Source organism: Leptonychotes weddellii, chromosome 9 (genome assembly GCF_054177405.1).
Source record: "Leptonychotes weddellii isolate Sample4059 chromosome 9, ASM5417740v2, whole genome shotgun sequence".
NCBI lineage: Eukaryota > Metazoa > Chordata > Mammalia > Carnivora > Phocidae > Leptonychotes > Leptonychotes weddellii.
Window position 1 is genome coordinate 29,995,125 of NC_138377.1, and position 22,688 is coordinate 30,017,812.

Consider the following 22,688-nt stretch of genomic DNA (forward strand, 5'->3'; position numbering starts at 1 on the left):
GCCCATGGTTTTTGAGATTTATACATGTAGCTCACCTGATTCATTTTTACCTGCAATGTAGTATTCCACTGTACAAATATATTCAGCATGTTTATCCACTTCCCTGTTGATAAACATTTAGGATGTTTCTAATTTTTCATATAGCAATGCTACATTCTTGTATGTGACAAGACATTCTTATGTATGTCTCCTGTGACTGATACATTTGGATTTATTTCTACCATTGCATTTTGTGCCTTCTATTTATTTTTTTATTTTTATTTTTTTTAATATTCTTGTTTTTCTTCCTGGTCTAGATTTCATAGATTTTATTCCATTTCCCTACTCTACTGATCTGAAAGTTACATACTCTGTTTCTGTTTATTATCATTATTCTAGACTTAGATTCCAGGCTTAAGACTGCTACTTGTTCCCCAGTATCTGTTCTCTCCTTCTCTCTCACACAAATCAAAGCCTCCAACTTTTAACTGAGCACATCGTTATCCAGAATAAAGACCACACTTTCCAATCTTCCCTGCAGCTGGGAACAACCGTGAGAATAAGTTCTGGTCAATGGGATGTGAGAAGAAGCAATGAATGGAACCCCCGGGTCACACAGGTAAAGGGAAGGGTGGAATGTGGCCATCACGGGAACCCTCTTCAACCATGCAGCTGACATCACCCTAGGACTACACACCCCTTATGTCTGAGAGGTTACATGAGAAGGAAATAAACAACTGCCGGTTTTAAGCCATTGTGTTTTTGGGTTCTTTCTTATGGCAGCCAAACTATAATCTAGCTCATACGGTCAGCACAGATTTTTAAGAAATGTATACTGCCTAGATTCATTCTGCTTCACAAATGTGAGGCTTCACAACTTTCATTAAGTTTGGGAATTTTTAAACCATTGTCTCTCTGAGTAATGTCTCTCCTTCATCCTGTCCTCCACTTCTGGGACCTTATAGGATCTTGTCATCCTAGCGTCCATGTCTCAGCCTCTGGGCCTTTCTCTCTCTGTGCTGCATCGGGGACGGTTTCCCCAGGCCCATCTTTCCATCTTTCCACTCATTAAGCTCGTCTCAATGGTGCCTCATCTGATGTTTAATCTATCTGTTGAACATTTAATTTCAACGAAGACATGTTTTGCTTCTAGCAGTTCTATTTGGTTCTTTTTCCAGTCTACCTGATCTTTTTGAATTGTGTCTTATTCTTGTCTCACATGTTCAATTACTTCATTACATCTTCAATAATTTTGAACTCATTTATTTTACGGTGTCTTGCCAACAGTTCTTTTTTCGAAGCTCTTGTGGGATCTAGTTGTGTATGTGGACTCTAACTCAGGACAGATCATTCTCTCAAGCATTTAGTCGTTTTGGATCATATATTCATCTTTACTATGGGTTTACTATGGGATAATGTGAGGATTCCATGTGATCTGGGTTGAGATCTTATTACTCCAGAGAGGTTCTCTGTCTATTCCTACAAGGTCTCTGAGAGGTATCACTGGCCCAGAACTTAGGGTTCCCGATCCACACAAATAGTATAAATTCTAATGCTAAACCAATACCATCATCAGACTCTCAGAGAGTACTTTTCTTGGCTTTCTTTTATTTTTTCTGCCCAGAGCCTTGGCTAAGCATGAGAAGCTGTTCTGTCATCTCCCTGTGTTGGTAGATGATTTTCTTTTCCTTGTCTACCTTTTTATTTACGGTAAAGTACTTTGATAGTCCTGACAGGAAAGTTTCAGTTTCAGCTCCGGCTTCCAACAGGCCAGACCTCATCTCTGTCTCCACAGATTAAACCTCAAACCTCTCATCACTACAGGGAGGCCAGTCACACAGCCTGTCCCACTGAGATGCTTGAGTTGAGTACCACTTAGGTTTTTCCTCTTCGTTTTGCCCCCTGAGGACTCCTCCTGTTTTCTTCAGTGCATGGCTCTGCACTGAGAAGGATATTTTAAATATTTATTCCAGTATTTCTAGGTGTTTCATAGAGGTCTTTTTTTAAAAGGTTATTTTGTGGTTCTGATCACTAGGAACAGAAGTCTCTTTCCTCTGAGATGTGTTTTAAACCAGCTGGGAGACCCTTACTTATCCTTTCCTTCCTTCCCACACCTCCCCCAGTAACATATCCTAAGGCAAGGTTCTCAAACTTTACAGTGTACAAAACTAATTTCTGGGAGCCTGTTAAATATGCAGATTATGAGCTGCACCCCCGGGGAGACTTGGACCAGGAGGACTGGGGTGGGGCCCAGAAATGTACATGCTTAATAAGCACTCCAGGTTTCTGGCATGGGTGGCCCCAGGACCACCCTTTGAGAACCACTATCTAAGACCTGCTTTCCTTTTCCTAAGGTGGCCGAATTCTACCCTTTCTCTTAGTACCTGAACCACAGCCACAGGAACCTGCCGGTCTCTGTTTTACGAAGCCTGAACTAGGAGACAGCAATGCCAACAGACCCAAAGTTGGCATTCAGGCTGGTCCAGGGCCTGAACTCGGCAGTGGAAATGAGGAGGTAATACCAATAACTTGTCTTCCTAGACTCCAGGTTGTGGGGCTATCAATAAAACAGGCCATTTCCTCAGGCTTTACTAACCAGACTTTGACATTACTTGGAGAGGAGTGGACTGAATTTTACTTTTGTCCTATGAAAGAAGGGTTGGGTAAGCAGATGGATGATGTAAACAAAACTAGAAAGAAAAGAGTTGATTCAACTGAGATATATATATAGTATAGGTCTCTACTCTCCAGGTAGGTTATGCTCCAAAAATGCTTCTGAAAGTCAGCTGTTTGGAATGCATCTTCCCAGAGAAACATTACAAATGGTGGTCAGTTTCGCAGACCAGCCCATCCAAGCCTATAAAGATAATAATCATTCCCATATTCCATGCCAGAACCTTTATATATGTGACCTGACATAATTCTCAAAATAACTGAAAAGCAGACATTTGTGTACCTGCCTTAGAGGTAAGGGGACTCACCAGGTAACACAGCCAGTAAGTGGCAGAGCTAGTTGGCTCCAAAACCTGTGTCCTTAACATCAGGAAACCAGGCTGCCTTCCATAGGCTCCTATACTTAATAGACGGTGACAGCAGGATGGGAATTTCCCCTCTTCTCCCCTAAAACATCTTCCTTCCCCACACTAAAAAAAGAAGTATTAAGGGAATAAGAACTACAGTTGACCCAAGAGGTAACAGAGGACCAAGAAGATTTCTATCATTTCTCTGGAGCAGGAAAGAATGCAAGATGACAGCTTAGTAAGCTGCTTTGATTTTGGACTTAAAAATAAAAAAAATACTCTGGGTTTCATTTTGCATGTGTGGAAAGTATCTTATTAAAAGTTCACCTTCCTGCAAGGAGTAGTAAATAAGCCCTAGGGATCTAATACACAGTATGGTGAATATAGACAATAACACTGCATTATAATCATCAAACTTGCTAGGAAACTGGAACTTCATTATTACAACCACTAAAAAGAAATGACAATTACGTAATGGGATAGAAGTGCTAATTACTACTACAAAGGCAACTATATTATAATATATAAATGCATCAAATTAATGTGTGCTATACCTTAAATTATATAATTTTATAGGTCAAATATACTTGGATTAAAAATTAATACCTCAAAAAAAAAGCAGCAGCAGAAAGTTCACCTTCCCTAACTCTCCCTCTCTCACTCTGGCCCTGTCTGACGTTGACCTCTGCAGGGAGGTTGGTTAGCTCCTCAAGACTCACCTTGTCGGCCAGCAGCTCCCTGATCTTGCTGGCCTGCAGGCGGAACCGGAAGAGCTGGGTTTCCAGGGCCAGGCAGCGCTTCTGCCAGTCCACGCCGGCATGGGTCTCCACCTTGAGTTCCGCCATGATGGAGTCAACTTCTGGCTATTCCAGGGATGCCTGGGAAGCAGCACACAGGGAGAAGAGAAGAGCAGTAAGTGTGTGAGGAGGAGGGCGGAGAAAATAGGGCTGGGGGGGTGAGTGAGTCATTGCCATGGCCACTTTTCTTGGCTCAGTGTGTCCCGTTCCATCGTAAGCTAGCTGAGCAAACTCAGGGAATCACAAAATCTGAGAAACTGTAAGGAGAACCTAGTCTCATTTTTTTTAAAAAAGATTTTATTTATTTATTTGTCAGAGAGAGAGAAACAGAGAGTGAGCACAAGCAGGGAGGGCGGCAGGCAGAGGGAGAAGCAGGCTCCCCGCTGAGCAGGGAGCCCGATGTGGGACTTGATCCCAACACCTTGGGATCATGACTTGACCTGAAGGCAGACGCTTAACCGACTGAGCCACCCAGGCATCCCCCTAGTCTCATTTTTATAGCAGTAGAAAGTAGGGCCTCATTTGTTTTTCATTCAATTATCCATTTAACAAATATGTATCCATTCAATAAACATTTATATGCCAGACGCTGTTCTAGGCACTGGAGATGCAAAGGTAAATAAAAGAGATCCCTTGATCTTTGAGTTTTCCAAGGAACTCTTAGGAAAGTCTAATTGCAAAATTACCATGTACTCCCAATTGCTAATCAATATGCAGATAAATGGGAGCAGGGAAATGGGGTAGGCTATGGGGCAGGGATAAGGGGGGGATGATGGATGTTTAGGGGAGGCTTAAAGTGAGTGACAGATTCATTTGAGATCACATAGGTAACTGGAGGCAGAACCGTGGTTTCCCATTTAGTACTGATTCTACTACACCTATATAGATTTTATTTATTTAGTAATCCATCCATCCATCCATCCATCCTTCCTTCCTTCCTTCCTTACCTTCTTTCCTTCTCCCTCCCTTTCAAGTAGGCTCCATGCCCAATGTGGGGCTTGAACTTGAGACCCTGAGATCAATAGTCACATGCTCCACCGATTGAGCCAGCCAGGTCCCCCCACTTATATAGATTTTTGATGAGAAAAAATGGAATGAAAATGTGATGCTTTGATTTTCCTTGGCAATTTTCTATTTAGTTGGGATTCTGTCAGTTGTCATCGAATCATCCTCTTTTGGAACAGATTCTCGCTCTAATTTTTATTTTTATTTTTATTTATTTATTTATTTTTTTAAAGATTTTATTTATTTATTTGAGACAGAGAGAATGAGAGACAGAGAGCATGAGAGGGAGGAGGGTCAGAGGGAGAAGCAGACTCCCTGCCGAGCAGGGAGCCCGATGCGGGACTCGATCCAGGGACTCCAGGATCATGACCTGAGCCAAAGGCAGTCGCTTAACCAACTGAGCCACCCAGGCGCCCTCGCTCTAATTTTTAAAATGCAAACAAAACGTTGGTAGACATTCTGCTGTAGCCTCTGGAGAATGCCACACGTCTCTGGGAAACAATCACACAAATTCAGAACAAATCAAGTAGACACCTATAATATGCCCAGTCAGGGAAATGGACCCAGATGTCTCCTGGACAAATTTTAGAGAAGACAAACTAGGTTGGGGATGAGAAAATGCAGAAACAAAGAGAGGACACAGCAGAGTGAACACAGAGGAGAGATGGGCTGGAAGACACATCCATCACCAGGACTTTAAATGCTCCCTAACCCCCTGCTAACAATAATGACACTTGGCAACAAACATAAATTTGGTCTGTCCCAAACCATAACATATAATTACTCTAGTATTAGGTGATTTTTAAGGAACGACTTTTAATTGTTTAGGTTAATAATATTTTTACAAAGTGATCGGTCAGAGATACATATGACTTACAGGTGAAATGACAGAACGTCTGGAATATATGCTTTAAAACACTTCATGGTGGGTACCTGGGTGGCTCAGTCGTTAAGCGTCTGCCTTCAGCTCAGGTCATGATCCCAGAGTCCTGGGATCAAGTCCCACATCGGGCTCCCTGCTCGGCAGGAAGCCTGCTTCTCCCTCTCCCATTCCCCCTGCTTGTGTTCCTGCTCTCGCTCTCTCTCTCTGTCAAATAAATAAATAAAATCTTTAAAAAAAAAAAAAAAAACACTTCATGGTAGGGAGCTAGCAGTGGTGTGGGGAGGAGATACATGAAGTAAGATTTATCAAATTGCTGATAAGTTTTAAAGTTAGGTGATGGGCACCTGGGAGTTCTTTATACTGGTTTCTCTACTTGAATAAATGCCTAGAATTTTCTGAAATAAAAATTTGTTGTTTTTTTTTAATCCTTTTCTCTTCTTCAGGAGCCACATGGCCTCAGAAAACCCAGCCACCTCCTGCACTGTTGCCGATGCTACTGTGGTGACCAGTGAGCCTGTCCTCCGTAGGTTAACCACCTCACATCTGACTTCTATAAGCATCTTTCTACTATACCACAAATAGCTATCATTTATTGGGTTCTTACTGTATGCCAGGCATGTGTGGCCTCTTTAATCCTCATGACAATACATAAGACAAGGTGCAGGCATTTTCCCTACTCTCGCACGACGACACCGAGGAACTGAGAGACTACGCAGAGAGTTCTAGAGCTAGTAAGTAATGGGGCTGGGATTCTTGTTCCAAAGTCCCTGCTCTGAGCGACTGTGCTCTTTACCCATCCAGAAAATGGAAAGAATTCTGATTTTACAAAGAGTGAGCTGGATTGTTAAGAATACGAGAAATAGGGGCACCTGGGTGGCTCAGTCGGTTAAGCGGCTGCCTTCGGCTCGGGTCATGATCCCAGGGTCCTGGAATCGAGCCCCACGTCGGGCTCCCTGCTCCGTGGAGAGTCTGCTTCTCCCTCTCCCTCTGCCTGCCTCTCTGCCTACTTGTGCTCTCTCTCTATCTCTCTGTCAAATAAATAAATAAAATCTTTAAAAAAAAAAAAAAGAATACGAGAAATATTTTACGGGATCTTTCAGGATCCTTGGCACTAAGGTGAACCTATATTCAAGATCTTCCAGGGCATCCTGGTCTCAAACATTCTGATACCATAACCTCCGTAAGCACAGACATTTATCATGTGTCCTGACTTTTCATTTAAAAAACAGGGTCAGTAGACTTATAGAGAAAGGCCCACCATAAAACACTGACGGATCTGGTGTCTAAGTCTTCGGGTTCTGGGCAGCTCAGAACTCTGGACATGTGACCTCAGCCCTGCTCTCCCGGGACTGTCATCCTGAACAATTCGGACATTGTGACCTCCCAGCAATCCCCACCTCAAAAGACTGGGACCGACTGGAACGGGCAGGAAGACAAAAGACAAAAACAAAACATGACCTTCTCTGAGCTAAGATCACAGCTGAAAAGACAAAACAGAACCTTGTGGGGCCTCCAGAGAAGGCCGGGAGGCTTCATCGTGTTTGATTTGCTTTGTCTTTTAAAGGAATTTTGCTTTTCCTCATAGGGTAAAAAAAAAAAAAGTGGCAGATCTGAAAGTAGGACCTGGAAGTCTTGCAACCTAGCTCAGGGCTGAGAATTAGCGGTAAAAACACCCAAGCAAAACCAAGGGGCAGAGGAAACTTAATCCTGTGTGGCATTAAAAGAGTTTGGTGAATATTTTTTTTAATTTTTTATTGTTATGTTAATCACCATACATTACATCATTCATTTTTAATGTAGTGTTCCATGATTCATTGTTTGTGCATAACACCCAGTGCTCCATGCAGAACGTGCCCTCCTTAATACCCATCACCAGAAAAGTTTGGTGAATATTAATTCCCTCTTATTGATTGTCAAAGCTGCAGCTCCGATTCCATGAGGACAGTGGAAAACCAAATCATCAAAATCTCCAGGAGCTTTGGAAATAAAACACATCAGTGGCCTCTGACGAGCCCTGATATCTGAAATTATACCCAGACTGCAGGGAGTCCTTTCCCAATCAAGCATCTTATGACATCACACTGTTGAACAGATCAAGTGCTCTGCTGAAGCCTCTCCCTTGCCCTGGGAATGTAATGAGGGGGCTGGACCTGTGCTAGGCTTGTCTCAGCATGTGAGACATGAGAAGAGCTACGGGCATGAGAAAGGGAACTTGAGCAAGGTGCCTGCTGCCAAGCACGTGGCCCAGAGGCTCTTCCGACAGAAGCAGGTGGTTGCCGCAGCAGCTATAAAACATGAGATGTTAAGGCAAAATCCCAGTAAATTGAGCTTCACCTGCTAAGTCACCTCATACTTGTACCTCCCGTAAAGATGTGCAAAGATGAGCAGAAAAGAATTTACAGAATGGTTTTTAACTTTCCAAAGCACTGTGAAGGCGTGATTTCTCCCCTTATCCTCCCCAAATCCCTGAGATGTAGGACAAGTGATATTATTCACAATGAACAGATGAGAAAACCCATCACATCTGTGACTTGAGACACTGAGCTAAGTAGTATCAGAGCTGGGCCAAGCATCCCCATCTCCCAACATACAGAACATCCTCTCTCCATGCAGATGCCGTGGTGGTGGTCGAGTCTCATGCTACCTGGCTAGCCTAACACAGAACATTAATGGCAAAACAGTGGGGAAATGAGAGAAGGGACAAAAGCCAGTACAACTGTTCATTTTTTTATTCTGGAAAGTTTCAAATACACACAAGAAGTAGGGAGAATAGTACAGTAAGTCCCCATGGGCCCTCCCCCCCAGCTACAAGATCAACTCATGCCACTCTTGTGAAACCCACTTCTCTTGATTCCTACTAGTGCCCAGCATGCTAAACTGCTCAGCAGGTGAAAAATGACTGCACGGCCTGAGGCCCTGCTTTGGAACTCCCTAAGTCCTCCGGCATCCTGGACTGACAGCCAAGGAGAGTGATGGAGTATGCCTCAGAGGCAGGGGCTGCGTGCAGGATGGGTGATGTTAGGTGACCTCAGACTCTGGGCCTGTATCAGAGGAAACACAGACTTGACCTGGGATGGCTTTGGCAAGTGTAGGGATCTGACCAGAAATTGACAAGATGCTGAGATTAAATTTAATTCAACCAACTTTTGTGATGTGATTCCTCTGTGCAAGGATGGGGACATAAAGATGAATAAAGATCCCATGGTTTGCAAGGCTCAGGTCTATAGTCTGTATATCCTGGAACTTCCCTGCAAAGAGGACCAGCCAATACAAGACCCTAAAAGGAAGAGGTCAGAGGTCACTGCAGGAGGCTTCCCAAGGTAACAGGAACTCTGTTCTGGGTACAGTTTCCACTGGGCTCTCCCGTGCCACCTCACTATGGTTCACTCCCTGAGTGTAAGGACCTCTTGTGATTTCCACTTGCTAATGATGGGCTACCACCATCTTCTAAAAGTGCTAGACTAGGCTGACCACCTGCCCAACTGTGGGAAAGGAAGAGCTTTGTGCCCCCTTTCTGAGGATGGAGTTGGGGGAAGGGGAGCAGACAGAGGGGCATAGTTCCCCCTGCCCACACCTTGTCATCTGATCAAGCCAACAATATGTGTTTTACCTTTGGGTGCTGAGCAGCACATTTCACAATGTTGGAAGAGACAGGAAAAGGTGAGTATGTTCCAACCTTCAGGGATCTAAATACCAGAAGGGACTAAGACAATCAGGAATAGGATCCTTTGAGAACAAAACCAGTAAAGAGAAACAGCAGAGTACGGTACTTAAGATCCCCCCTTCTGGCACCAAACAAGCCTGGGTTTGAGGACTGGCTCTGGCATTAATTAATCTTGTGACCTTAAACCATTTGCTTAACCTCTCTGAGCCTCAGCGCCATTTTGAAGTTGAGAGCAATAATATTTGAAAAGGAGGGCAATAATATTAGGTTGAATCACATGAAATTATCAACATTTAACCATTTTTCTGACCTTCAAAAATGGCAATTTCAGGGGCACCTGGGTGGCTTAGTCAGTTAAGTGTCCGACTCTTGGTTTCGGCTCAGGCCATGATCTCATGGCCTGTGAGACTGAGCCCCGCATCCATCTGGGCTCCGCTCTCATCTGAGAGACCACTTGAAGATACTTTCCCTCTGCCCCTCCCCCCACTTGCACAGGCTCCCTCTCTCTCAAATAAATAAATAAATCTTTAAAGAAAAATGGCAAGTTCATAGACCACACTAGGTTGTATTTTTTTTTTTTTTTGAGAATTACAGGAGGTATTACAAAAGCCTGGCACACCGTAAGCACTCAATAATGATAGCTACTGTCAACAATGAAAAGGCAAACTAATTACCAGTACCTGGGCATACCAGGAGATGTGGCCCACAGATGTGGTCACTTCCAGATCCACCTCAGAAAGGGCAGGAGATTTTTTTTTTTTTTTAAGATTTTATTTATTTATTTGAGAGAGAATGAGAGAGAGCAAGCACATGAGAGGGGGGAGGGCCAGAGGGAGAAGCAGACTCCCTGCCGAACAGGGAGCCCGACGCGGGACTCGATCCAGGGACTCCAGGATCATGACCTGAGCCGAAGGCAGTCGCTTAACCAACTGAGCCACCCAGGCGCCCAGGGCAGGAGATTTTTAAAAATTATTTTATCTCTTTATTTTTGAATACTGAACAAAAGAGTATGTGGTACAACGGCTTCTTCCCCCGGTGTACCCCAGCCACAGTTCTCCACAGAGGCAACTGTGTTATGGGGTTTTACGTCTTTCAGAGATATCCGGTGCAGACACAAGCATTCCCATGTATGTTGCATGCACACACACAAACACAAATGGCGGCCCACCATACACACTGCACTTAACCTGTAACTGAGAGATCGTCCTATACCAGCATACATACCTGACCTATCTTCCCTCCATGCTTTTTAACAGCTATACTGTATTCTATTGTGTAGGTATTACATGATTTTATTTAAGAGTCCCTTACTGACAGACATTTGGGTTGTCTGAAACCTTTTGCTAAAACAAACAATGTTGCAACAAATATATATCATTTCACATGCATCGGAGTATATATGAAGGATAAAGTCCCAGAAATGGAATTGTAGGATTAAGTGATACACATTTTTAAATGGCCAAATAGTCTAAATTGCCTTCCCCAAGACTATTCGAATTCATACTCCAGCCAGCAATCAGTGTCTGTTTGCCCATGGAGGAGGTCAGTTTTGAATTTGACAGAAGGGAGAGAAAGCTCAGCTGGGCTCTCCAGAGAATGCAGGACGGTGGCTCAACAGCCAGCCTGCTGTGAACTCACCCAGATCAGGAGTGAGGGAATCCTCCACACATTAACATCAGCATGTATAAAGCACACTTCAAACCATAAGGAGCCCAGAGCTCCCCACATGGATACATAACCTCATAGAGAGAAAGGAATAGTAAAGAGGAGTGCACCATGGGGGAGCAGAGTAGGAGGTACACGCTTCTTCCCCTGACTTCTGAAGAGGGCAGAGGGGCACCACATTTTCTCAACTCAGCTGCTGGTCTCAATGAGTTTGAGACCACATGGTGTCCCCCGCCATCACCCAGCTCTAAGCAGGTCCCCTCAGCAGCCGGTGGGAGGGAAGGTGGCTAACAGTGGCCCCCGCATTTGGAATTTAGGAGGCTTGGGTTTGAGTTTTGCCTCTTCCACTTTTTAGCTATATGACTCTGGGTAAATCACAATTTTTCCAGGTCTGTTTCCTCCTTTGTAAAATGGAGGATAATAACATGCAGAAACACTAGAACTGAAGTTCTATAAAGTCTTAAGTGACATTACCATACACAGAGTCTGGCACGGAGAAGACAGTCCAAAAACCTGATGAAGGAACCCACGACTTTTCCAAATTGGTAATAAAATGATCTTTCAAGTAGAAATTTTACCTGAAATGAAGGCTGTCCAAAAGAGTTTTATGAGACAGACTCACAGTAAAAGCTTATAGAGATGTCCTGGCAGGGAGAAATCCAACAGGGATTCTACTCCCAAGTGCGGGTCTTCACTGCCTCTGCCACCCCCATTAAGTCTTCCTGGTCCCTGGTGACACAGTCCTCTCTCAGGCTCCCAGGACACAAAGCTCCTGCTTGTCACTCAGTGCCCAACTTGTTTTTCTTTTCTGCTTGGCTGACCTGCCCCTAGAAGCCGAGCCTGACCCAACAGAATCCCTAAAAGAACCGCTGCGAAATCACAGAAGAGATTACCTGAGCCAGGCGGGGAGGAGAGCGGGAGGGGGGACAGCGAGCGAGAGCCCAGGCACCACGGAGTAAAGCCGGCAAGTGCGCCCGAGGGCCCTTCCCGGGGGCAACTGGCTCCAGCCGGTCCCAAACTCTCGCTCCTCCCGAGGAAGGCGACTCCTCGCCGCGCGCTGCGGGTCCCCCGAGCCCGACCGCGGCTGCCAGCGCCCCCAGCGCCCCCAGCGCCAGGTGGGGAGGCACCTGCTCCGGGATCGCCCCGCGGCCGGAGAGACCCCGTCCTCTCCGCCCCGCCAAAGCCCTCCGGGCCGGCGCACACCTCCGAGCCCGTCCCTGCCCGCCGGGCGCGCGCGGCCGCGCAACCTCCCGCCAGCTCGCCGGCGCTCCCGCCGCCCACCCGGCACCCGGGCGCCCTCCGCGCGCGTCCGCCGCTGACCTTGCGTCCTTCTAGCCCGACTCCGCGGCGGCCGCCGGGTCTCCGCTCGGCGGCAGCAGGGGTCGCGATGGGCAGGGCGGGGCGAGGCGAGGCGGGGGCCGGGCGGGGTGCCGGCGGGCTGGCCGCACAAAGCCGAGCCGGGCCTCGCGGCACCCCATTCACCGCCGCGCCGCGCCCCCTCCTCCCCGCCGGCTCCTTAAAGGCCGAGCGCCCGCGCGGTTCCTCGGGCGGCTCGGGGAGAGGCACAGGAAATGACCTCAGCAGGCTCCAGCCTCCCACCTCTCCGCACCGCTGGGCTTGTCCCGGGGGCAGGCGGGGAGGGCGGCGGGGTCTCCCGGCCCCCGCCCCGAGCTCTCCGCGGGCGTCCGCACCCGCTGCCGCGAAGGGCGGCCGGGTGCCCCGAGACCCGTTCAGCCCCCGGCGGGCGTGGGACCCTCGCAGAATGGGGCGCAAGACCAGACCTTCCCACCACCCCCCGAGGAGGTTCCCGCATTTGCTGGCAACCTGTGAGAACTGTAAGGCCGGGATATTTGGAGAAGTCCTTATTTCCAACAGTCTGTCCCACTGCCAGACCAATGCACTGATTTGTAATTTGGGGGAAAAAAAATCACCACAACCCAGAGGGTAACTTGCTTGCTAATGTATGTATGTATGTATGTGTGTATGCATGTATATGCATTATTTATGAGAAGGGAGCCGGCCAAGGAGCCAGAAGGCCAACGAAAGAGACAGCTTGGGCAGCTTCAGAGGTCTGCTTACCCTTGTTCTTCAAGGACTTGCCGTCCCTCAGCTCACCAGTACAATCCTACACCCAGAGGAGATTGGAACACTCAACTTTTTTTTTAAGATTTTATTTATTTATTTGGTAGAGAAAGCACGAGCGGGCGGGGAGAAGGATCTACCCACACGATAGAAGGTTACACAGCCATTAAAAGTCGTGTTTTTAAAGATTATTTTATTTTATTTATTTTTTAAAGGATTTTATTTACTTATTTGAGAGAGAGCAAGCACAGAGGGAGAGGGAGAAGCAGACTCCCTGCTGCTGAGCAGGGAGCCTGATTAGGGGCCCCATCCCAGGACCCTGGGATCATGACCTGAGCCAAAGGCAGACGCTTAAGCGACTGAGTCACCCAGGCGCCCCTGGAACACTCAACTTTTGGTAAAGAAGATGAATATAGAGAATATTGCAGGGAATGATCCACATTTCAAAACTGCTTTCTTCCCCAATCCTACAGGCTCTCTGTCCAGGCTGAACAGAGGCAAACACCACCAGGGCCCATTTCTCCAAAGGGGCTTTGGAAGACTCACTCCAGGCCTTGATGAAGGATTCCCCTGGCTCCACCCCAAGTTTGAATTTGAATCTCTGGAGGTGAGGCTGCTAGATTACCCAGTTAACAAGCTCCCCAGACAATTCTCAGGCATAACTTCGAGAGCACAGATACTTTAGAAAGCTGGTCCCAATAGTTCAGGAAGCCAAGGGCAAAAGTTCAACTGGGCCAATGGGACTCCAGGGGCTGAACTTGCAAATGGATTCATAGCTCCTGGGGATTGAGATAGATCAACCCCAGACTGTGGGACACTGGCCTCTGCTATCCCTTTAACACTCAGGAAGATGCCTTAGGTAGCCCAAAAGCAAATCTTCTGGAGTTGGTTAAGGGTGATTCATTCATTCATTCATGCCTTCATTCACCTTGAATAGCTCATCATGCACATACATTTCAAATAATATGGAAGGGCTAACAATGAAAAATGTCTACCTCCCATCCTGCCCTTGTCGCCCAGATCATTCCTCCCCAAACACAAAAGATATTTTATGCATAAAATATGCATAAATACATATACAGTTGACCCTTGAATAGCATGGATTTGAACTACACAGTTCCGCTTATACATAGATCTTTTTCTTTCTTTTTTTAAAGATTTATTTATTTTTAAGGCAGGGAGGGGTAGAGGGAGAGGGAGAGAGAGGATCTCAAGCAGACTCCCCAGTGAGCGCAGAGCCCAATGCGGGGCTCGATCTCACACCCCTGAGATCATGACCTGAGCCAAAATCAAGAGTCGGATGCTTAACCAACTGAGCCCTTACATGGATCTTTTTCAATAAATATATTTGAATTTTTTTTGGAGATTTGCAACAATTTCAAAAAACTTGCTGATGAACCACATACCTAGAAATACCAAAAAAATTAAGAAAAATTCAGTATTATTTTAAGAATACAGTATTTAGTACATGTAACATACAAACTATGTGCTGATCAACTGTGTTATCAGTAAGGTTTCTGGTCAACAGTAGGCTACTAGTTAAGGTTTGGGTGAGTCAAAAGTTAATACTGATTTTTTACTACATGGATGTTGGTGCCCCTAACCCTGGCATTGTGCAAGGGTCAACTTTAAATATATTTATACGTATCTATTTATATCCCCTTTTCAACACTAAGGAAGCATCCCTTGCTTTTTTTCTCTTGACATTACCATTTGTTGACTCTGTGTGGCATATTAGCACACTTGGAGATGCCTTACTTTTTTTAGAGGTCCCCTAGTGTTCCTAATGATGGATACTTAGGATGTTTCCAATCTTTAGATATTACATGCTTGCTACAGTGAATGTCTAGGTACATACTTCTTCGTCCACATTTATGGCTATCTTTATGGATTAATATTTAGAAGTGGAATTGCTGGCTCTAAACACAATATGAATTTTAAATTTCAATAGATGCAGCCAAGTTGCCCTCAGAGGAGACTGCACCCACCTACACTTCGATCAGTGTGTTTTGAGTGCCTCTTTGTTCCCTCCCACCACACCAATTAAGTGATTTATCACAAAGTACAAAGCTTTTAGGAAGGGAGGATTAAATGAGTTCATGTGCATGGATGAGTTTAAAACGCTGCTAGCACACAGAAAGGCTCAAAGAAGTGTTAGCCCCTAGTCTTCCCACCGCACTCCTCCCTGTGACCTCCCCCTTCCTTTGGGCTCTGTCTCAGTCCCAGCTCTGTAAACTGGAGCAAGCTCCTTAGCCTCCCTGGGACTCCGTTTCCTTTCCTCTAATACGTGAATCATAATGTCTCTCTTTGGAGTTGGTTTGAGGATGAAATCGGATAAGAGAGTTACATAAATTTTAGGATCCAGTCATTGTTCAATAAGTGATAGCTCTTCTTCTTCCCTCAAATTTCCCCCCCCCAGCTTTTATTTTGAAAATTTCAAACTGGATGCCTGAGTGGCTCAGATGGTTAAGCGTCTGCCTTCGGCTCAGGTCATGATCCCCAGGGTCCTGGGATCGAGTCCTGCATTGGGCTCCCTTCTCTGTGGGGAGCCTGCTTCTCCCTCCGCCTGCCACTCCCCCTGCTGTGCTCTCTCCTCTGACAAATAAATAAAATCATAAAAAGAAAATTTCAAACTGACAGAAGTTGCAAAAAACAGTGCATTAAACACCCATATACTCTGCCTAGATTTACCAGTTGTTAACATGGTTGCCACATTTGCTCTCTCTCTGTCTTTACACCTATATAATATCTATTATATTATATTACATTATGTTATATATTTATGTTACCTATTTCTATTATATATTGTGTATATTTTTATATATTTACATATATTTTAGTGTATTATATATAATATGTTATAACATATCATTCTTTTCCTCTACCATCTGAGAGTTAGTTGTACACATCATGACCTTTTACCCCTGAATACTTCAACATGTATCTTCCTCAGAACAAAGGTATTCTCTTAATACTATCACACTTAGGAAACCTATCATTGGTACAATACTATCATCTACCATACAGACCATATTAAAATTTCCCCAATTGGGAATATGGATAATGGATAATGTCCTTTATAGCTGAGTGTTATAGTTCTTCAATTTTTATTATTAGTCCCTACCTAATACTCACCAGATGCCTAGAGGAGAATGGGCTCATCCTCTCCTCTGTTCCAAGGAGAGAGTGCCTCCCATAACCCTAGAGCCCAGTATTCCTCAGGGGCTGCAGGTCATCAATAACCAGGCTAGCAGGGGAGGTCCCAGGAGGGGCAGTTTCCCATCTAATGCTAGGGATTGTCCCATCAGCCTTCTTTGCTGATGTTGCCTCCTCTGCCTGACCCCAGCCACCGCATGCTGGCAGCCCGGGGAGGTTCAGCCCACCTCCCTACCAACTCTGGTTGGATTTCTGGTGTCTCCTTCCCCTCCCCTCTTAGTCCCAGTCAGTAAAGGCAGCTGTATGGCCTTCAGTGAGGGAAGCCTGGCTCCCCCGTCACCCTTAACTGCAGCCCTCCCCATACCACCCCATCCCAGGGAGGAGTTGCTATGGACCTCCAGGCTGGCTCACCCCTAACTTAATTCTGGAATTAAGGGCTGAGATGACGAGACACTGTCTATTCCCCACAATCTTTCTGTCTTAAGTCACCTTCTCTGAAGCCTTCCGTGGATCTGAGACTGAGTCAAACTGGCCGCTGACCACATCCAGACAATAACATCAGCTGATGCTGATATCCTTCTCTTCTCCCCTCCCTCTCTCCTTCCCTTTCATTCATTTGTTCATTCATTCATTCATTTATGATAGCTGACTTTGAAGTTGTTCCAGGTACTCCATTAGATGCCCAGCTGTAAGCTTGGATAAACCATCGCCTTGCTTCTGGCCTCAGTTTGTCCTGTGGTAAAGTGGGGAAATTATTTCCTCAGCACAGCTACCTTTCAGGTCAGAATATTTGAGAACTGGAGGAAAAGGCAGGATTATGAGAGAGTCACCACAGCAGAGGGGAACTTTGCAACACTGAAGTAAGGAAAAAGCCATCTTGGGCACCATCTTTGACTGGAGCAGTAGCGGGAGAGAGAGGAGAGAGGTGGAAGGCTGGTGGGAGCCTGCTGGAAAGGCTCCGAGCCCCCAGACTCCTCTGTGGGTCCATGCAGAAATGGTACTTACAACACCTAAAGCTCATTCCTGTCTGATGTTCACTTATTATGACAGTGGCCTGACAGCAGACAGAGAGGAAGAAAGCCATTGTGTGCTCAGAGTCCAAGGCTCAGTTGGGTCACTGAAGCTGAGAGTCTCCTTTTACTTTTCTAAGAGGCCTTGGTGGTCACTCACTGTGAACAGGTCTGAACCAATTTGGTCTTTTGGCGCTTATCAGGTTCCTATACTCGTGGCCCGTGGAGATTAGGGATGAGTGGAGACCATTCATCTCCTTCTCCATAACCTCCTACAGGTGGGATAGTAAGAATGGCCAAAATTCTGCCAGTTACACAGATTTTTATTAGCAAGCAGGCACAAAAATTCCTACAACCTGCTTCATGGGAGTCAGGGGGTTGGCCTGATCTGGTTCCTCCACATTATTCATGTGAGGGCCCAGATCGTCTTTCTGGCTAACTCCTTCCGTTGAAAACCTCTAGCATACCACAGCACATTCAGCCCGCTGGTGTAGGCTTTGATGCCATTTGAAGTGCTTATGTAACCACCCTCTAGAGTGCGGATTCCTGATTAGAACACGTCAGATGATAACTAACCCCTCCAGGGGTTATACACATACAGCATGTGTTTTAGACTGAAATAGTTAAAGAATAAATTCCTACAGGGTCAATATAACAGCATCCTAGTCTGTGCTTGGTTTCCTGGGCAGTACCGTAGGGAAGAATGGGGACCACAGAACTGGCCAAACAGCAGTTCACGTACCATCTATACCATATCGGTATAGGGCAGGTGCTTAATTAATTCCTCATTTGTCAAATGATGATAATAATTCTTGCCTCTTACGATTTTTGAAAGGATTAAATGAGATAGTATTGTGTCTGGCAGGTAGCAAATGCTATATAAATGGTAGCTTTTGTTATTCATTTTTTGAACAAATATTTGCTGGAGGTCTCATGTTTATCAGATATTCTCCCAGGTCCCTAGTATCTACTCTACTGGGTCAAGAGGTGGTGGTATCTCAAGGAGCTCTCTCTGTTGCAAGATTGCAATAGATAAGAAAGATGTCTTGAGAGACAGTAATAACTCTAGGAGAACTGGTGAAATGTTGGACAATTCATCTTCCCATGTCCTGTGCATTCTAGAAACCCCACTTCCCAACACCACTTGGTTTCTCTGAGTGGGGCGCTGGGCTCCAGAGAAACCCTTCTTCACTGAAACCCTCCCAAATCAAGCACCCCTTCTTCTGCCCTCAGGGCCTTATTCTCAGCTGCTGTTGGAAGGAGACTAAAGGAGGAAAGGGAGGGAGAGGAGACGGGGAAGGGGTCTCAGAAGCCCAGAAGCCCAGGGGCCAGTCCTGGTCCAGCCTTCTATCTCAGGAGCCAGAGGCCGAGCTTGGCAGCTCTTGGGTTATGGAGAATTCAGGAGGCAATTTCTACTACTGAATCTCTGGGAGCAGCCAGGGCAACCATGGGCTGGAGCAGAGAGGCTCAGAGTCATTGTCCAATTCAGGTAGGAAGGCAGTGACCAGACATGTAGAGAGATGCAGTGTAGGAAGGAAATGAAATGGTCCAGAGGCAGAATTCTGTGTGTGTGTGTGTGTGTTGGGAGGGGGAGGTGTCTTAACTTTGGGCATGGACTCTTCTTTCATTTATTCATTCAGTTATTCAGGAACAAATATTTATGAAGTAGTTGCCATTTTCCAGGCACTGTGTGAGGAAACAAAGTGTAGCAAGTGTGACCAATGAACTCAGGACATAGACTTCAAAACCAAATATGCCTGCCATTGAATCCTGGGTCTTCCCAGTGGGGAGCATGGCAAATGATCTCTCCAGTCCAGCTGTGGGCTCCAGAGCCAGCAGAAGCAGACAGAGCCAGGCAGAGAGCAGGGAAGGGAGAGATTCTACATTTGTAAAACAGCAGTTGGTATTCTTTCCCTAGAGGGTAGTTGTAAAGATGGGGATAAAGGGTCTGCCCCAGTGTCCGGCATATCATATGCACCTAGTTAAGTGTTACTAAATGGAGGTTTAAAGGACTAGCAAGGTGCCCAGAGACTAGAGACTTGGAAGCTAACAAAGAGCAATGGGTGGAAGGAAGGGCTGGTCAAGAAGGACCCCAATGAGAGGGAAGGCAGTGATTTCCCATCTAACCTTATATCATAAAACCCTAGGGCCACTGATTAAAAATATGGATGGAGGCCCTGCACATCGAGATCAGCAGGCCCAGGGTTCTGTATTTTCATGATCCTTAGACCAATAGGGTGCCTGGTATTGACTGGTTTGTCATACATCATATTCCAACACACCAGTGATCTTCTCAGAGAGGAACACCAGCTCCAGAGGGGAACACAGGGTAGAACTGACATAATTACAACAGATATCAGTGCAAAATGATCTGTCCAGTGCAGCTGCGAGCTCCCCAGGCAAGAGAGAGCCAGGCAGAGGGGGGCTCAGCAGGATGGGGGTGGGGAGGGAGAAGAGGAGGTGGCCCCGAGGTTGAAAGGGAAGCTGAGTAGGGAGCTGATAGAGCTTGGGGAATGAGAATTGGGTAAATCCAGCCAGCTAAGTGGGATTCTTGATCATTTGAGAACTTACAACATCAAGGTTTTAAACCAACTGTCTTACTTCTCCATCCATTTTCATCGCAGTTGAAAACAATGGTGGCTCCCATCAAGGGGCAGGAGGGACCAGCTTCAAGTCAGTGGCAGGTTCTCCAGCAGCCTAGGGAGCCCATGCAGGAAGAGACTCTGGGGTTCTAAGAAGCCAAGGGAACTCAGGCTAGTCAGGGAGCTGGTCGTGGCACCTCGGCCCCTTTTCTTCTGCCCAGTGTGTGGCAGCCTCAGACATTTGAGTTCTCAGGGCGACAGTGTGTCGCCTCTGGGATTCTACTTCCAGAGTTCAAATTCCAGCTCGGGCACTTAGCTCAGTACTGGCAGATAGCAAGTGCCGAGTAGATGCTGTACTTTATTATTACTTCTTCGGCTGATGACAGACAATGGGAGAGGTCTGGTGGGCTAGGGTTCTGCTTTCACACATTGAGTACGTGCTTGGTGAGTGTCCACTGTGGACCGCGAAGAGGGGAGGGAGAGCATCAAGGAACATGTGGCTCATTCCTGGGCAAACTGGACTGTGGAGGGCCTCTCTGTGCCTCTCGGCCTCCCCTCTCTGAGCGGCTGCTTCACCTGACTGGGTGGAGATCTACACGCAGGGCTGTGAGTAGGGGTCCCTCTGCTTCAGGGACACGGGAGCTCCCTTGCAGGGTACCTTCCAGGCTGAGTGGTTCCTGTAAGAGTGAGCCAACAAATGCCACCGAATTCACAGGGATGGCAAGACATGAAATACTTGGATGGAATGAGCAGATCTAACCCTTGCAGCTCTTCCTCCTTCCTTCCCCCAAGGGTTTATCATGAAACCAATCGGTCAGTTATCTGCTTTGATCAATCAAGCCTTCATCTGTCATGCTTATGATCGTTGTTCTCAGACTCAGGGGCTTTACGACTGTCAGGTCTTAGATCCTATTGGAAGCCCTCTTTGCCAGCTCCTTTTTATGAAGGGGGTTTAGTCCAGGCGACATAATCTGTCTTCCCTCTCAAAGTCCCCAAGGTGACCAGCTTCTAGCCAGGACAGGGGAAGCTATCTCTCAGCGCCATCTGGTGGTCAGGATGGCTTGTTTTATTATTTTTCTTTTCTTTTTAATGATTTATTTATTTGAGAGAGAGAGCGAGCGAGCGAGAGAGCAGGAAAGGGAGAGAGAATCTCAAACAGACTCTGCACTGAGCACAAAGCCTGATGTGGGGACCAATCCCACAACCCTGAGATCACCACCTGAGCTGAAACCAAGAGTCGGTGGCTCAACCGCCTGCACCACCCAGGCTCCCCAGGATGGCTTTTGTTTTCTTAAAGAACGCGAGCTCCAACATTCCTACTCCCAGCCATGCCTAGGGACAGATCTCTTCCCTTCTGATCTGACCAGTGCATGCTTTGGTCACCTTGAAAGGAGGTGGTTGATGGGGCTTTAACTTCTGTCTAAAGTGGAGACTTTAAACCTTAAACTGTATACTTTGTTCCTGTTCAATGTTGCATGGTTTCAGGGAAGGGGATTGGAAAACTTAGTGGTACTGAAGGATGAAGGTAAAGTAGAGAAAGCTGTAAAGAACATTCTCCCCTGCCCAGCTCTGAACACTTGGTTTCAGCAGTGCACAGACCATCAGCTTGGCACTTCTTCCAGGCATCTCTTACCCAGTCATGGCACAAGAGCGGGAACAGGAAGAGTCTCTGCTGCAAAAGTCCAAGCTGCAGTTTAAGGATCATCTTCCCTCTGCCACAGATAAAGCGACAAGACATGGAGCTAGAACCAGACTGCTCGACTCAGAGTACCGAGGGAATCCACAGATTGAGAGATTTGCTTATGTGAAAGTGAGCTTTGGAGACTTCAGAGAGTTGGTACGGACAGTACACCTTTCCAAAACGCAGTTTCCGCATTCTGAATTTCCTGGTTCAGGTCCAGAAGAGGGTCCCTTTCCAATTACAGTGTGGGGACCACCCAAAGGAATCAGGTAGAGCCAACAGGTCTCATACATAAGAAGGGAGGTTGGTGATGGAACAGAACACCCAGATTCCTAGGATCAGAAGCAACAGGCTTTGCTCTAGGGGTAACACATGACTGTTTTTCCTTCCAAACACTACGTGTTGCTCCAGTGGCCACTGGGGAGACTCTCAGATGGCTTTGGAATGGTCTGTTCCTGAAAGCAGGAATTTCCCTACAGAGCATAGGGGATTGTTCTTACGTGGACTCAGGATCTCCCAGGAAAAAATACTCTTGGGAAGAGCATGGCTCTTTGGGAAGCAAAATTTTAGTGTTGAAATAAATCCATTGGAATATTCAGAATAAGAAATTTCCCTAAATATCCTCGCCATTCAAACCAGTGGAAGATAATGTACATATGTAGTAATGTACCTAAGATTGGAAGCTATTTATAGATAAGGATCACTAAAATTTTTCTGGGACCTTTCCCTCCACTCTAAATCCCTGCTTTCCCTGACATAGTTTATGATTTTTTTTTCTTTTTTAGAGAAGGCGAGAGTGGGGGAGGGGCAGAATGAGAGGGAGAGAGAATCTTGAGCAGACTCCACACCCAGCACAGAGCCTGATGCGGGCTCGATCTCACTCATGACCCTGAGATCATGAACTGAGCCAAAATCAAGAGTCGGACGTTTAACCAACTGAGCCACCCAGGTGGCCCGAAAGGTATTCATTTCTTAATATCAAGTGAAACAGTTTCTAGAAAAATGTATATAATATGAATTATTTTATGTAAAACTGTATGTATACAGAACTACATATATATCCATGTACATAAATGTGAGTAGAAGATTTTTTTCCCCAAACATTAATGGTGTAGAAATTTGGTATAATGTTTTTAGTTTCTGCTTTGTTCTTTTCTATATTAT

General features: G+C 46.1%; 2 protein-coding genes across 16 annotated transcripts in view; both read right to left on the bottom strand.

Annotated features, from left to right (window-relative positions):
- PLEKHH1 (pleckstrin homology, MyTH4 and FERM domain containing H1) overlaps positions 1–12,489 on the bottom strand; it is a 49,198-nt gene extending 36,709 nt beyond the window's left edge. Inside the window, exons 1-2 of one of the 5 annotated variants that reach the window (XM_081829417.1) lie at positions 12,334–12,483; positions 3,719–3,877 (exon numbers count right to left, since the gene is read on the bottom strand). In XM_081829417.1, the coding sequence (XP_081685543.1) occupies positions 3,719–3,844 (126 nt within the window). In that variant the 5' untranslated portion in view covers positions 3,845–3,877; positions 12,334–12,483. Of the gene's footprint in view, positions 1–3,718; positions 3,878–12,333 lie in introns of all 5 variants that reach the window. The other 4 variants (XM_081829416.1, XM_081829418.1, XM_081829419.1 and 1 more) reach the window with 4 other exon arrangements.
- Positions 1–22,688, bottom strand: part of LOC115942756 (uncharacterized) — a 300,514-nt gene that overhangs the window by 181,020 nt on the left and 96,806 nt on the right. Inside the window, exon 5 of one of the 11 annotated variants that reach the window (XM_081829439.1) lies at positions 6,670–6,708. The exons of 9 other annotated variants lie outside the window; for them this stretch is intronic. The gene's annotated coding sequence lies outside the window, so the exon portion shown is untranslated. Of the gene's footprint in view, positions 1–6,669; positions 6,713–22,688 lie in introns of those variants that run through there. One more of the 11 variants, XM_081829441.1, reaches the window with a different exon arrangement.